The 14,120-nt window shown below is 48.8% G+C and overlaps 1 protein-coding gene across 21 annotated transcripts in view; it reads left to right on the forward strand.

Moving 5' to 3' along the window:
• Positions 1 to 14,120, forward strand: part of CACNA1C (calcium channel, voltage-dependent, L type, alpha 1C subunit) — a 659,923-nt gene that overhangs the window by 505,447 nt on the left and 140,356 nt on the right. For all 21 annotated transcript variants that reach the window (XM_011931029.1, XM_011931041.1, XM_011931040.1 and 18 more), the window contains exon 10: positions 10,086 to 10,176. In XM_011931029.1, the coding sequence (XP_011786419.1) occupies positions 10,086 to 10,176 (91 nt within the window). The remainder of the gene's footprint in view (positions 1 to 10,085; positions 10,177 to 14,120) is intronic.

The following is a 14,120-nucleotide window of genomic DNA, read 5'->3' on the forward strand; positions in this document are numbered from 1 at the left end:
GCAGACATGTGGCCTTGGACAGCAAGAAGCAGCCAGTCTACACCCACCCTGTGTGCTGGAGTTGGGGAGTGGACGCCCCACCTCTCTCTCCTCGGGTCCAGCCACAGACGTCCTGCTAGTGCTGCCCATTGGCCCGCCCAAGCAGGAAGCAAGGTCAGCTTCCTGGAGCACCAGGCCCAGGGAGAGGGGAGGGGAGTGGGTCTGAGGACAGACGTCAACTGTCCAGCACCTAGGAGTCCCCTTAAAACTCCATGATGATATGAAGTGTTATTCTAGGGAGAGGGTGAAACCAAAACACAGATCCAGTTTTTTACTTAAAATTCTCACAGACTCCAGTGTTGCAAGAGCTCAGAAGAGCAGACTCGGTGGGCAGGAAGGTGGTCCCGGGAGCTGCCACAGATGTGAACTGGGCCTCTGAGAAGGGATGAAATTTGGATAGATCAGGGGTCAGCCAACTTCTTCTAGAAAGGGCCGGAGAGTGAATATCAAAGGCTTTGCAGGCCACACAGAGCCTCTGCTGAAGTTCCTCCACTCCACTGCTGTGGTGTGAGAACGGTGATAGATGGCACACCCAGGGCATAGCAGTCCCAGGAGGACTGTGCTGAAAAAGACAGGGCAGGCTGCAGTTCGCTGACCCCTGGAATACGTGCAGGGAGGTGGACAGGCACTCCAGGGGCAGGGCATGACGTAGGGCCCCGTGCATGGGAAAGACCAGGGGTTGGAAGGCAGCCGGCCTGTTGAAGGATGGTGAGGAGGGCAACCCAGTGTGGATGGAGTTTCTGCAGGAAGTCTTGGGACATGAGAGGGTACCGACAGTGTCTTAGTTGGCCAGGGCTGCCTAACAGCGTATCACAGACCCAGGGACTGGAACAGCAGGAACCGATTTTGTCAGTCTAGAGGCTGGAAGTCTGAGATCAAGGTCCTGGCGGGCTTGGTTCCTCCTGAGGGTCGCCAGGGAAAAGGGGTCAGTCCCCAGGCCTCTCTTTGGCTTGCAGGTGGCTGTCTTGTCTCTGCATCTTCACATCGTCTTCCCTCTGTACCTGTCGGTGGCCACTGTTGTTCTGCTCATAAGGATCCAGTCACACTGGATTCAGCCTACCCTCATGACCTCATGTTAATCTAATGACCTCCTCCAAGACTCTGTCTCCAAATATGGCCACGCTCAGAGGTACTGGGGGCTGGGACTTCAGCATCTGAATTTCTGAGGGGATATAACTCAACTCATAGCAGATAAGATGAAGCCAAATTACAGGGCGTTTTAGATACCAGATTGGAGTCAATGAGGTAGGAAATGAGGAATCCTTTTGCTTGTTAACCGTAAGTCTGATTAGTACTTTGAGAAAATAAATACAAATTACGCCACTCATATGCAAAAAAATGTAGTAAGATGGGCGCCTGGCCAAGTATATGGCAAAGTCGATTCCTCACTTCCATCCTGGAGTGCATGGAAGCCTGGACACTGGATCCCAGCAGACTGGTGACCTGGACTCAGCCGTTGGCCTTGTATGACATCCCACCACCCTGGAGAAGTTTGGGTGGGGCAAGCAGTGCTCCCGATACCCCTAGCCACTGCCTGGGATGTCTGGGCCTGAGGCATCAACCCTCTTCCTCCCGGAGGAGGCGTAAGATTGACAGCGGCTGGTGAGCTCTCTGGCCTTGGATAACGAGCTACCAGCTAAGTTCCGGAATACAGACTGGGCATTGTTCTTAGCAAATCTCATGAGAGGCCAGCCGCTCCTGCTGACAGGCACATCAGGACATTACAAAGCTCCATCCCCGGGACAAAGTCAAAGCTATTTTGGGTGACCAAAGGTTTCGGAACGAGGCAGATTGTTTCATCTCGCCCCACATCCATCCCTGGTTCTCTCCTGTGGAGCTTTGCTCTGGTGCCACTCACTCAGTCATGACACATAAAAAGCTCTGAGACGGGGGCGTCAGGAACAGGCCGGATACTCCCTAGGAGGATGGTCCTCCCTGTCCTGCCAGTCTCAGGACGGGAAGGAAGGGAGTCAGGATGTGCCAGGGAGGAAGGAAATGAGACTACAGCAGCGGGCACCAAAGAAGATTTTCCTCACTCTTTCCTTCGTGGATTTCTTGCTGTCACCTTAGTGCCTTTTTTTCTTTTTTATCAAAACTAAAGTGGTTTTGACTCTCAATCCTTTGCCAAAACCCCTTCTGGAGCCATGTTTTATTCATGTGGATGACTTTGGTCATCTTTGGACACATTGTGCTGGCCTCATGGTGGCTAAATGAGATCCAATTTCTTTTTAAGGAGAACATGAGTGTTTGCACACTGGCACAGCCCGCAGCAGATTCACTACTTGGAGACTTGCTTTCAGCAATGTGGGGAACTGTCAGGAGAGTCGTTCGTTTTATAGAGAGCTCACTTCCTATGGGGAAAAGTGGGGCCTGTGTGCTCTGAGCCTGCCCATTCTCTGTTGACCACAGCTGTGGAAAGGCTGGCCCGCTGATCGCTGCAGCCATACTTTCAAAGCACCACCTGGTGTTTAATGGAGGATTCCCAAATTTCAGCAAGTAAACCCTCAGAGGGTTTGCAAACCCAGACACCAAGGAAGGGCAATCTACACAATGGCTTAGCTCTAGTCCTCCCCCACTAGCACAGCTGGCGTGCTTCCAGTTTCAAGAGATTATCCCAGGGAGAAAATGACTTTTTATAATCTCCCCAGTAGTCACACAACTGTTCCCAAAGCCGGTCGGGGAGACATTGGTTGCCATAAGACAATAACTGTGCACCTGTCTGGAGACATAGAAATAGTCCTACTAAGCACTGTTCAAGCAAGAGTGGCCACCAAGAGTATATGTTTGTGGGGTCGGGGGGAGAAGACACTAATTAAAGGATGTAATCAGTTATTGGCAAGTTGGCCATACAGCTTGCTGTAGCCGTTGATAATATTACTAAAAATGCAATGATGTTAGCCATCTTGAGCTACCAGCCAAGTTCCAGAATACAGACTGGGCATTTTCTTAGCAAGTCTCCTGAGAGGCCAGCCACTCCTGCTGGCAGATGTATCTTACACTTTCAAAGAAATCTCATTTTCTTGTGAAGTCTTCTCAACAGAAGCAAAGGACTGGATAGCCCAGAGAAACACATTTGGTCCACAGCACGTGGTAAGAGGGAAGTTAGAAAACTGGAAAACAAGCTTCCTGTCTAGCTTTCTTCCCCAGCATTCTCCCTCCCAGATCCATTCGATAAAGCATATTGTGCCTTATAAAGGATGTGCTAGTATGACATTGCCTGCAGATGAGCAGACAATCAAGCTTCACTTCTAAGGACATTGGAGTAGGTTGCCTTTAGAGAAAAGGTGCCCCTTAGTTTCCAACCAACTCATCATTTGAATGGCCAAGGGAGGGGTCAGGCTTTCCATCTCATCCATTGAATAAGTATCCAGCATTCATGATTCTAAACTTTCAACAATTTGGACATTCAGCTTCCTAGAAGTTTTCCTTGAGGAATCAGCTTTGATACCACTAGGTAATCCCTTGATAATAGGAACTCAAACACCATTTTACCATTTTATTCCTGCAGGTGCTTATGGGATAAACTATCACAAATTAATAGGCACTAATGTGTTCATATATTGCTTCTTCCAGGTAAGATATTTTTATTTCAGAAAGGAACTTTAGATATATGCCATGCCCCAAAAGAAAGATCTGAGACTTCCGTGAACCATCCAGGGAGATGATTTAGTTGCTCTTCAGATCATTTTCCATGCAGCTGATTGCCAACTTGGCCCCCATGAAAGACCAGCCCTGGTCAAATTCGGGTTTATAAAGTGATCATACAGTCACTTCTGAAACTGGACAAGATAGGACACTTAGGATGTCAGAGCCAAAAGCTGAATAACGCTTCTGCATGGAAGGTGTCAATGTTCTGGACTCTCCACCACTGAGCAGGGCTCTCATCCCCTCAGACAGCCACCACACAGATAGAAACTTGGAGACTGGCAGCCTACGTCTACCCCCTACATCTCCAGATAAAAGACCATTCATTATGAGAGTCCCATGTTAGTGACTGTTTGAGGCATACCTTTCCCTAGAAGGGAAACTTGAACCAAGTGGCTCATTTCAGCTCCTAACTCTCAGTGCTTTTTGCATGTGGGATTTCGGAGAAGTGGAAAAAAAAAACACAAAAAACCCTGCCAGGTATGAAGTCTCTGTTCATTCCACACTTTGTACCTTAAAGATGAGTGTGTGAGACACAGCCCTTCAGGTTAAAAATAGGTATGGCCCTTTTCTATCACTAGCCAGTCTCCAAAATTCTCCTTACCAGGCAACATCCAAGGGAGTCCATTGAGTATAACCTGCATTCTAGGAGAAGAGGATGAAATATAGAAAAACCTAAGACTTGGGTTGCATCTTCTCTCATGCCTTTCCTGGAGGTGATGGGGCCACTCATGAGTTCAGCAGGGCACATGCTTCCTTCTGTGAGTGGTGACCGACTTCCTGCCTGCATTCGCTGCCACTCATTAATAATAGGTTGGTGCAAAAGAAATTGTGATTTCAGACCATGAATTTTAAATCATTATAACTAGGCTCAAACAGATCTTTATTAATCAAAATAGGAACCATTACAATCAACACATTTTTGCCAACAAGAGATAAGATTTTTATTCCTATTACGTAAAAATCCATGCTTCCAGATTCAACAAACCCTTGGAAAGCATTTTCTGCATCCTGCTGGTTGTGAAAAGCATTTTCCCTGCAAAAAGTCGAGATGCTCGAAGAAGTGGTAGTTGGATGGCAAGAGGTCAGGTGAATATGGCAGATGAGGCAAAACTTTGTAGCCCAATTGGTTCAACTTTTAAAGCATTGATTGTGCGACACGTGGTCCTGCATTGTTGTGGAAAAGAATTGGGCCCTTTCTGTTGGCCAATGCCAGCTGCAGGCATTGCAGTTTTTGATGCATCTCATTGATTTGCTGAGAATGCTTCTTAGATGTAATGGTTTCACTGGGATTCAGAAAGCTGTAGTGAATCACACTAACAGCAGACCACTAAACAGTGATCATGACTTTTTTTGGTGGAAGTTTGGCTTTGGGAAGTGCTTTGGAGCTTCTTCTCCATCCAGCCACCAAGCTGGTCATTGCTGGTTGTCATATAAAATCGGCTTTTCCTCGCACATCACAATTTGATCAAGAAATAGTTCGTTGTTGTTGAGTAGAATAAGAGAAGATGACACTTCAAAACAATGTGGTTTTTGGGGGGTTTTTTTTTTGCTCAGCTCATGAGGCACCTACTTATCGAGCTTTTTCACCTTTCAATAAGCTTCAAATGCCAAACAACCATAGAATGGTTGACATTGAGTTATTCAGCAACTTCTCGTGTAGTTATAAGAGGATCAGCTTCGATGATGGCTCTCCATTGGTCGTCGTCAACTTCCCATGGCCTGCCATTATGCTCCTCATCTTCTTCATTATGCTCCTCATCTTCTTTGCAAAACTTTTTGAACCACCACTGCGGTGGACGTTCATTAGCAGTTCCTGGGCCAAATGAGCTGTTGATGTTGCAAGTTGTCTCCACTGCTTTATGACCCAAATCACTCGAATTTGCTCTTTGTCTAACATCATTTCCGTAGTCTAAAATAAACATAAAATAAACAGCAAGTAATACATCATTAACAAAATAAAAAAGAGAAATGCCCATTAAAATGAAGTATAACATAACCAAATTTATTTAAGAACGTATTTCAATACCAAATGGCAAATTCCAACAATGCAAAAACCACAATTCCTTTTGCACCCTGCATAGTGACCTCACAGAGGCACAGCTCATGCCAGTTCTTTCAAATGAAATGGGAAAACTTTATCTGAGCAATTAGCTAAAGCACTTGACATCCAGAACTCCAAGTCCCTACAGAACTTCCCCTTCCCCATGCAGTGATTAGTGTCTTCATGCTCTCCAGTGCAGTGGCTAGTGTCTTCACACTCATCCATGTAGTAACTGGTGTCTTCACACTCTTCCGTGCAGTGGCTGGTGTCTTCACACTCTTCCATGTAGTAGCTGGTGTCTTCACACTCTTCCGTACAGTGGCTGGTATCTTCACACTCTTCCATGCAGTGACTGGTGTCTTCACGCTCTCCCATGCAGTGGCTGGTGTCTTCACACTCTTCCATGCAGTAGCTGGGGTCTTCACACTCCCATGCAGTGGCTGTTGTCTTCACACTGTCCCGTGCAGTCACTGGTGTCTTCACACTCTCCCATGCAGTGGCTGGTGTCTTCACACTCTCCCGTGCAGTCACTGGTGTCTTCACACTCTCCCTTGCAGTGACTTGTGTCTTCACACTCTCCCATGCAGTGGCTGGTGTCTTCACACTCTCCCGTGCAGTCACTGGTGTCTTGACACTCTTCCATGCAGTGGCTGGTGTCTTCATACTCTCCTGTGCAGTGGCTGGAGTCTTCATACCCTCCCGTGCAGTGGCTAGTGTCTTCACACTCTTCTGGAGCACTCTCCTCTTTAGGTGTAGCCCAGACCTAGCAGAACTCACAGAATTCTTCTCCCTTATTTACAAACTTCCTCAAATGACCACCCATTGACAGGTAATTTAACAACTTACTGGCCCATTTAAACTAATTAAAAGCAGATACATATATGTTTTGGGTATGAGCCCTAGGCCTTTGATGGGTCTTTGCTGAGTAGAATTGAATTATTGGCCGGGCGCGGTGGCTCACGCCTGTAATCCCAGCACTTTGGGAGGCTGAGGTGGGCAGATCACGAGGTCAGGAGATCGAGACCATCCTGACTAACACAGTGAAACCCTGTCTCTACTAAAAATACAAAAAATGAGCCGAGTGTGGTGGCAGGCACCTATAGTCCCAGCTACTTGGGAGGCTGAGGCAGGAGAAGGGTGTGAACCTGGGAGGCAGAGCTTGGAGTGAGCCGAGATTGCGCCACTGCACTCCAGCCTGGGCCACAGAGTGAGACCCTGTCTCAATCAATCAATCAATCAATCAATAAAAAGAAATGAATTGTTGAACTGAACAAAGGAGCAACTAGGTCAATGGGTTGTTTTTCCACCTGCGGGTGACTCCATCTGGGTGCAAATAGCAAGGAAACCCTTGAATCCACTACAGGTGAAAGTTTTGCAGTGTGGTCCCATGTGAGGGAGGAGACAAGTCACCTGGCTATTGGGTAGGGATGAAGAGGATACCAGGGCTACAGTTAGACTTTAGCAGTAACCCCACTTGAGCCTGCAAAGGGCAACAGCTCCCTAAGGAAGCAGCAGGGATGAGCGGCAGCCCCCTCCTAGGAAGCCCTCTCAAAGTCTTTCATTAGATATGCCAGATAGCCTCTCTCTCCTGGAGTAATTCCTTCTCTCCAGGGTCATCATTTGTTTTGTGATGTTAATTCATGTGAGTTGGGGGTTTGGTTCTATTTTGTTGTTTTCCTATATGTTTTGATTTATTGCTTTGAATTTTTTTTTTATTTTCTGTGATAAAAATGGATGTTCTATGTGAAAGCTGAGTTCCTTGTTTCTTTCTTTTGCCCGTGGCTGACTGCATGTGCTCTGTTGATGTCTTGTTCCTGGTTCTTGACACTGACCATCTTGTCTGTGAAAGGAGGCACTCCAGCGGGCATGCTTGATCAGAAGAAAGGGAAGTTTGCTTGGTTTAGGCACTCCACAGAAACCCATGGTAATGTCCCCCTGTGCTCTGTGTATGTAAATGTGTGTGGGTGCATACCAGACAGAACGGGAGGTGTTTCTCATCTTGATGGCTTGTGCCATAGTAGTTCTCTGTGTGTGCATATATGTGTCCGTATATATGCTATGTGTGTGTGTGTCTGTGTGTTTGTGAAGGGATGGCAACCTGTCCCCCTCAAAGGCACTGCCTTATCATTGATTCATATGTATAAAGTCAGTGGGTTTGACAACCGGCAGAGCTATTCCTCCAGGAGCTCTTCCTTTGGGCAGTGCTGGCCTAGAGTAAGGACGCTGTGAATGCACAGTTGGAACCAGTACAGGCAGTGCCTCGATTTAGAAGGTGCTGTCCTTATTTCGAGTGCCCAGGCCTGCCCCTCCAAGTTCATTTGTCTTTCCAAGCCTAGCACCGCCACCTCCGCAGCACTGTACTCACACATAAGGTTCTGGGAACCAAGTGTCACAAAGTCACAGAACTTTTTCTACATGGCCTGGCTCTTCAGGCAAGGATGTCCAGAGGGTGGAGAGCTAAAAAATAAAAATTTAAAATTTAAAAAAAAAAAAACTTAGGGCCGAGATGGCTGGAGATAAGACGGATTGGAAGATTGAGAGTGCTTCCATTTTATGGCTTCCTTAGTGTGGTTTGAGCAGGGCCCCTGGCAAGCTCTGAAGGTCCGTTTTCCCAGCTCCCAGGTCTGAAACTATCCCTAAGGGCTGGTCTCACCAGCCCCTCCAGACTTCAGACTAAAGTGAGTGTAATGCTGTGGAATTCAGTGCCCCTGTTTGGCTACTCACTCCCCTGCTGTGGTGCTCCCAGAGCCTAGTAGGCTTTAAGAAGCTTGTCTTTGCCTAGGGTGTAGAGTACAGAGGTGGTTGAGACTGGGGCACTCAAGATGAACATGGTGCAGGGGGTGTGACACTTGTGCCCTGGTCCCGGGCCTCCTCGAACACACCACGTGGCTGCGGGCATCACATCCCTTCTCTGGCCTCACTTTCCTCTCCTGCAGAGTGGGAAGGACGAGTTAGAGCCAGACAGTTTCTAAAGCCTCACCTAGCTCTAGAGTTCTATGAAATGACATCTGCATTTTTTTTTAATTCAATTTTATTTAAAAGGTCAGAGAGGTCTCATACACAACAGTCAAACATACGGTAAGTCGTGGACTTTTTGTATCTTCCATGTGCTTGAAATGATTCTCTTCTCACCAGCCTGGCTTGTCTTAATCTGAAGGAAAGGAAACCGGGAAAAATCCACATCCATCAACATTATCCGTACGACCAGTAGAAGTGTTTCTTGGGCGCTGGCAGCGTCACGGGGACTTGTCACCGGAGGCCACTCCCTCACTAACAGCAGATTCTGTGTCTGCTGAGGGCTGGTGGCTTTCTCAGCAGACGAGGGGTTCTATTCTGCAGGAACAGCAGAACCAGGACCAAGCATATGATGGCCACTCTAAAGAATAAGGGTTACAGAACTAAGGAACGCATTGTGTCATAGTAAGAGAGCGATGGAAGGTGAAGAAAAATGATTTGAGTTAAACTTTTATTTAGAAGAAAAAAAATAATAATAATAAAAATGACTTCTTTCAGGCCACCAAACTGGGTTCTAAGCTAGAAAACTCCCATCGTTCTGGAAATTCAGCCCACAGCTCCCTTGGGAGGAGGGTGGACAAGTTGAATTAAACGGCTTATAGCCAAGTCAACCTGTTGACATGGGAATGTCAGGGTGGCTGAAAAGGGAAATAGTATCCCTGCAGGCTGTCTTCTGACCACAATTAAACATAATCGTGTGGACTGCACACTTCCGCTCCTCACTCCTGATGTTCCAGGGCTAGTTTGAGTCTTAGTGCATGGCCCTGGGAACAGCCATTCCCCTCAAGCCCTCTGTCTCAGTTGTGCTCCTGGGAGTAACCGCCTGCCGGAAAGGGGGGGCCTCCGTCCACCCAGTAGCTCTTCAAGGCAACAAGCACGCCCTTTCTACAAACAGGCTGGTCCCTGTTCTTGGAGATGGAGCCCCTTAGAGATGGTGGGTGGGATAAAGTAAGGAAAATGATGTATTTTCACGAAAGCTCCTCTTTCTATGGCAAGTGGTAATTGCAAATGGAAAAGCCTCTTCCAGTCCACAGAGTGGAGAGGAGAGATTCAATGGTCAGTTTTTTCAGGATGTATCCTGTAAGGTAAAATGCTCTTATTACCAGATGTCCTCCCATACTTCCATTAGTTTACAGTGTTCTTGGCAGCGAAACCTGCCCTGGACAAGCAGCAGGCGTGTCAGTCAAGGGGATCCGTGCAGATTAGCCAGCCAGTGCACTCAGGCTCTCTTTCTGCCAACCCGCACTGGGTCTTGCGGTGAGCGTGTTGCAAACTAATGCTCTTCTGTTCCCTCCTCTCCCCACCCTCAATGCCTTGCTCTGCTTCCCTTTGACTCTTGCAGTGAGCATGCCCACCAGTGAGACCGAGTCCGTCAACACCGAAAACGTGGCTGGAGGTGACATCGAGGGAGAAAACTGCGGGGCCAGGCTGGCGTGAGTAGGCACGGCGAGCCCAGGGGCTGGGGCTTTTTCTGGAGCACGGGTGGAAAAGCTGCATCTGGAAATCACAGTGGGCTGGCTCATCACTAGGAAGGGCAGAGATTAGAGCCAGTGGCAGAAACAAACCTCAGCTGGGAACCAAGATGGGGAGCAGAGGGCCCTGGGGTGAGGATGGCCCTGGCTGGGGGTGAGTCTTAAAATCAAGGCTCGTCTTCAATTCAGCACTTCTTCGGGGGCACTGACTCTTGGGTTTTGAGCTACTTTTCTTCACATCTGAGAAATATATAGGGGGTGTGTATAGGGGGCGGTCCCAAAGTCTGTTTCTTTCACTCCAGTCCCTTTCACCCCTCTTCAAAGAGATGGCGAGGTTAGGGTCCTGAGTCCTGCTGGCCACCCCTTCGATTCTGATAAATGTGACCTGGGAGGGAAGCAGACAGGTGAGAAGATGCGCTGGGAGATGACCGGCATGTGGGTCCTTACCTGAAGCTCTGTCATCCTGCCAGTAAGGGAAGCAAAAGTGCAGTGGAACCTACTGTTCTGTTGCCTTGGGGTGTCACGACTGTAAACTCACCCTGGCCGCTGGAAGAACTGCAAACAGAGGCTCTGAGTCAGACCAGTCCCAGATACAATGCATTTCTGAATTGCTCCATCTGGGAGGCAGCATCTCCCCTCCTCCTCATCTGTGGAATGACGGAGAGCCTGGGCGAGCACAGCCCTTTCACAGCGCTGAGCTGTGAAAGAATCTAAACCAGCAATGCCGGCCTTGAGCGTGGCCTCGGAGCCCGTGTGGGGGAAGGAGAATGAGGATGAGGCCAGAGCAGCCCTCACAGCCGCTATTTCCAGGGAGCATGGGGCTTCAGTATCACTCACTCTGACAGTGGCACCAGGGAGTCTGCACTGCAGATTTCTCAGCATTGTCGGGAAGCAATTCTTGTCAAAATGTTGTTAAAATACGACGCTAATTACATTTTTAAGCAGCAGTGCAAACCTCTTCTTTTGGAATCATACAAAACAAGCACTTGAGTTCCTGGAAGTAGGTCCCAAACAGCAAGTCAAGGAAAGGCCTGTAGGAAGACTTCAAAGTCCATCAGTTCTAGGCCTTTCTGTCATCTTTCCACCAAGATGAGGCTTAGAGAGATTATCAAAGGCCCTGCAACTCTGGCTGTTGAGCAGGTCTAAGTCACATACCAGGAGGGACCAGGGAGCTGGCACCAGGAAGTCACTGGACAGTACATTTCAGGAGAGCCTGAGGCTCTGTTAGGAAGGATACTCCCCTGCGGATGGAGGCTGGCAGTCTCCAGTGGATCTGTCATTTGCTCAGAGCACGTGCTCTGCAGCCTGGAGAGCGCTGCAGAAATGGTCCCTATTATCCCCATGTTTAGCCACATTTGTACTCTGTGCATACAAAATGCTGAGTCACATGCCAGAATTATAATATGCCCCTAATAAAATGTGGTCTTTCCCCATCTCCCTACCTCCCACCCCAACCCAGACAATGATGGGCCAAGACTCTGCCAGCATTCCTGGCGGGAGAAGCAGCATGGGAACTGAGACTGAGTGTGATGGTCTGAGGGGACAGTGAGTGACCAGGATCTTTAAAGCTAAGGGTTAAAAGTCTTATGTAATAAGATGAGGTCACGATGAGGACTGCTATGTAGTAAGAAGGCCTGAGGAAATGGTTCCTGTTGAGGGAAGGGAGGAAAGAACTACAGCATGGTATTTCATGGCAGCAGGGGCAGGCAGGTGGAGGTAATGAAGAGGAAGGAGCCATCACAGTTAGGGAGGAGGATAATGAGGCGGAAGTGAAATCTGAAGCAGGAGCCCAGTTGGAGTGACCTGCAAGTATCATGGAGACCACGAGATACGGAGGTCCGAGGCTCAGCTCTGAATGGGCGGGCCACACATGTTTGAGGTTGCCAGGATGAAAACCACCAATAGGGTGATAGGACGGGATTGTTCAGAGTGAAGTAGAAAACAGAAGACCAAGAGCTGAATCTTGGGAAATGGACACACAGAAGAATAAGACCGAGCAAGCAAAACAGACAAAGGAACGTTAGGAGAACAGGCAGCAGCACCAGCCTGGAAGCGCAGGGGGAGGAATTTCAGGACAGAGCTGTTGATCTGTGCATTCGTTCCACAGTCTGCCCAGCTTGGTGCTAGGCTAGGTGGTGGTGACACACAACAGGGGAGGAAATTGACGCCATCATACTGGAGCTCACTGTCTAGTGTGGGAGAGACGCTATGCAAATAAATAGGCAACTCTAAATTGGGGTAAGTGTTAAGAAGGAAAAGTAAGTGTAATGTCAGGCTAATAACACAGGTTTCTGATTTGGACTGGCAGGTTAGGAAAGGCTTCTTTGCAGAATTAAAATTCCAGCTGAGAACAGAAGGATGGACGTGAGTTATTGAGGGCCTGGCAGACCCTTAAACATTTGGGTCTGCATCAGAAGAGTGTGAGAAGTCACTGAAGGGCGTTCCGAACAGAGCTGAGTGGGAGGTTAATTTGGTTAGTTCCGAGCTCCTGAAGGATCACGGCGATGTCAGGAAAAGAGCAGGGAGGAATGAGAAGCCGCAAGAGCCTGGCGCAGGTGCGAGGTAATGTGGCAGCAGCTTAGGCTGCGGAGGGAAAGAAGTGCTGTGCTATGTGTGTGTTCTGGGGTGCTACCCCTAAGGGTTGCAGGGCTCTGGTCTTGGGAGTCGGTCTCAGTGAGGGAGAAGGGGTGGAAATGGGCCAGAACAGGGTGCTAACTCAGGCAGTGAGGCCATGGACAGGGAGGAAGATGGGAGCATGTGAAGAGGAGTAGCATGAGTGTGGGAGGTGCTGGCCTTCATTGTAATAAAAGCTAGGGCAAGCTTCAAGGCAAGGAAGAAGTCACAGAGCAGGAAGAGGCCAAACAAGCTGGAGGGGAAGCAGGTGCTTACAGGGAGAGGAGAAGGGCGACAGCAAAGACAGTTTGAGGCACTGAACTTGCTCAGGAAAGAGGAGCTTCTGTGCACCTGGGACTAATTGGAAAATGAAAGAAGAGGAGTCCCAGAGTCTAGTGCCCATCAACCTCCAGCTAGCCCTGGGATCTTGGCCAAAGTGCTCTGCTCTGGGCCTCAGCCTCATCCTCTGGGAAGAGGAAGGGTCGGACTGACGTCTCAGCAGAGGCTGGGGCAGGGGGCAGAAACCACCTGCAGCGGTGCAAGATTTCATATGAAGAAAGCATTCTACACCTGGAGAAATTGCAAACTGTAGGTCCACGTGGTATCTAAGGGTCCCTTCCAGCTCTCAAAGCCTACAGTTCTGTAAAGAATATAGAATCAGAAACAGGCTCTGATGAAGGGGTCAGTGATAGGAGTCACTCCGAATGAGCTCAGCCATCTCATCTCCCAAAGCAAGGGTCAGGGGCCACAGGAACTTGAAGGACAGTACAGAGACTGAAACCAGTGAGTCATCGAGAGATTGCCCAAAGGTTCCTGGGCAGCACTGATGCCGCGGTGGAGACTGATATCATAAATGTGCAGTCAGCCATATTTTTGGCAGACTCTGCAGCCTGAGAGCACGAAAAAGAGACAGCAGGGTGACCCAGGGTGGGGCTTAGCCATGCGGGCACAGCAGAAGGCCCAGGCGGTGTGGAGTCTCTGTGGTATTGAGGGCAACGTTGCCATGACTGTAGTCAAGCCTGGTGTTGAAGGGTGTGAGTGATGGGGAGGATCCAGTGAGGACAAAGGTTGGATCCTCTGAAAGAGCAGGAGGGATCATAGAAAGGGAGGCTGTGGCCAGAGTCATGGAGCATCTGAGCTCAGGACCCAGGAGTGGAAGCAATCCTATGCCATGGCAAGGGCAGGATGTGACCCTCCCAATAATAAGAGCTGTGCTGGAGAGGAAGCCCCGGAGTTAAGGATGCTGAGTCAGACGCATTATCAATGTGGATGATGACTGCAGTGCCATCTGA

The sequence above is a fragment of the Colobus angolensis genome, unplaced genomic scaffold (genome assembly GCF_000951035.1).
Source record: "Colobus angolensis palliatus isolate OR3802 unplaced genomic scaffold, Cang.pa_1.0 Scaffold89, whole genome shotgun sequence".
Lineage (NCBI taxonomy): Eukaryota > Metazoa > Chordata > Mammalia > Primates > Cercopithecidae > Colobus > Colobus angolensis.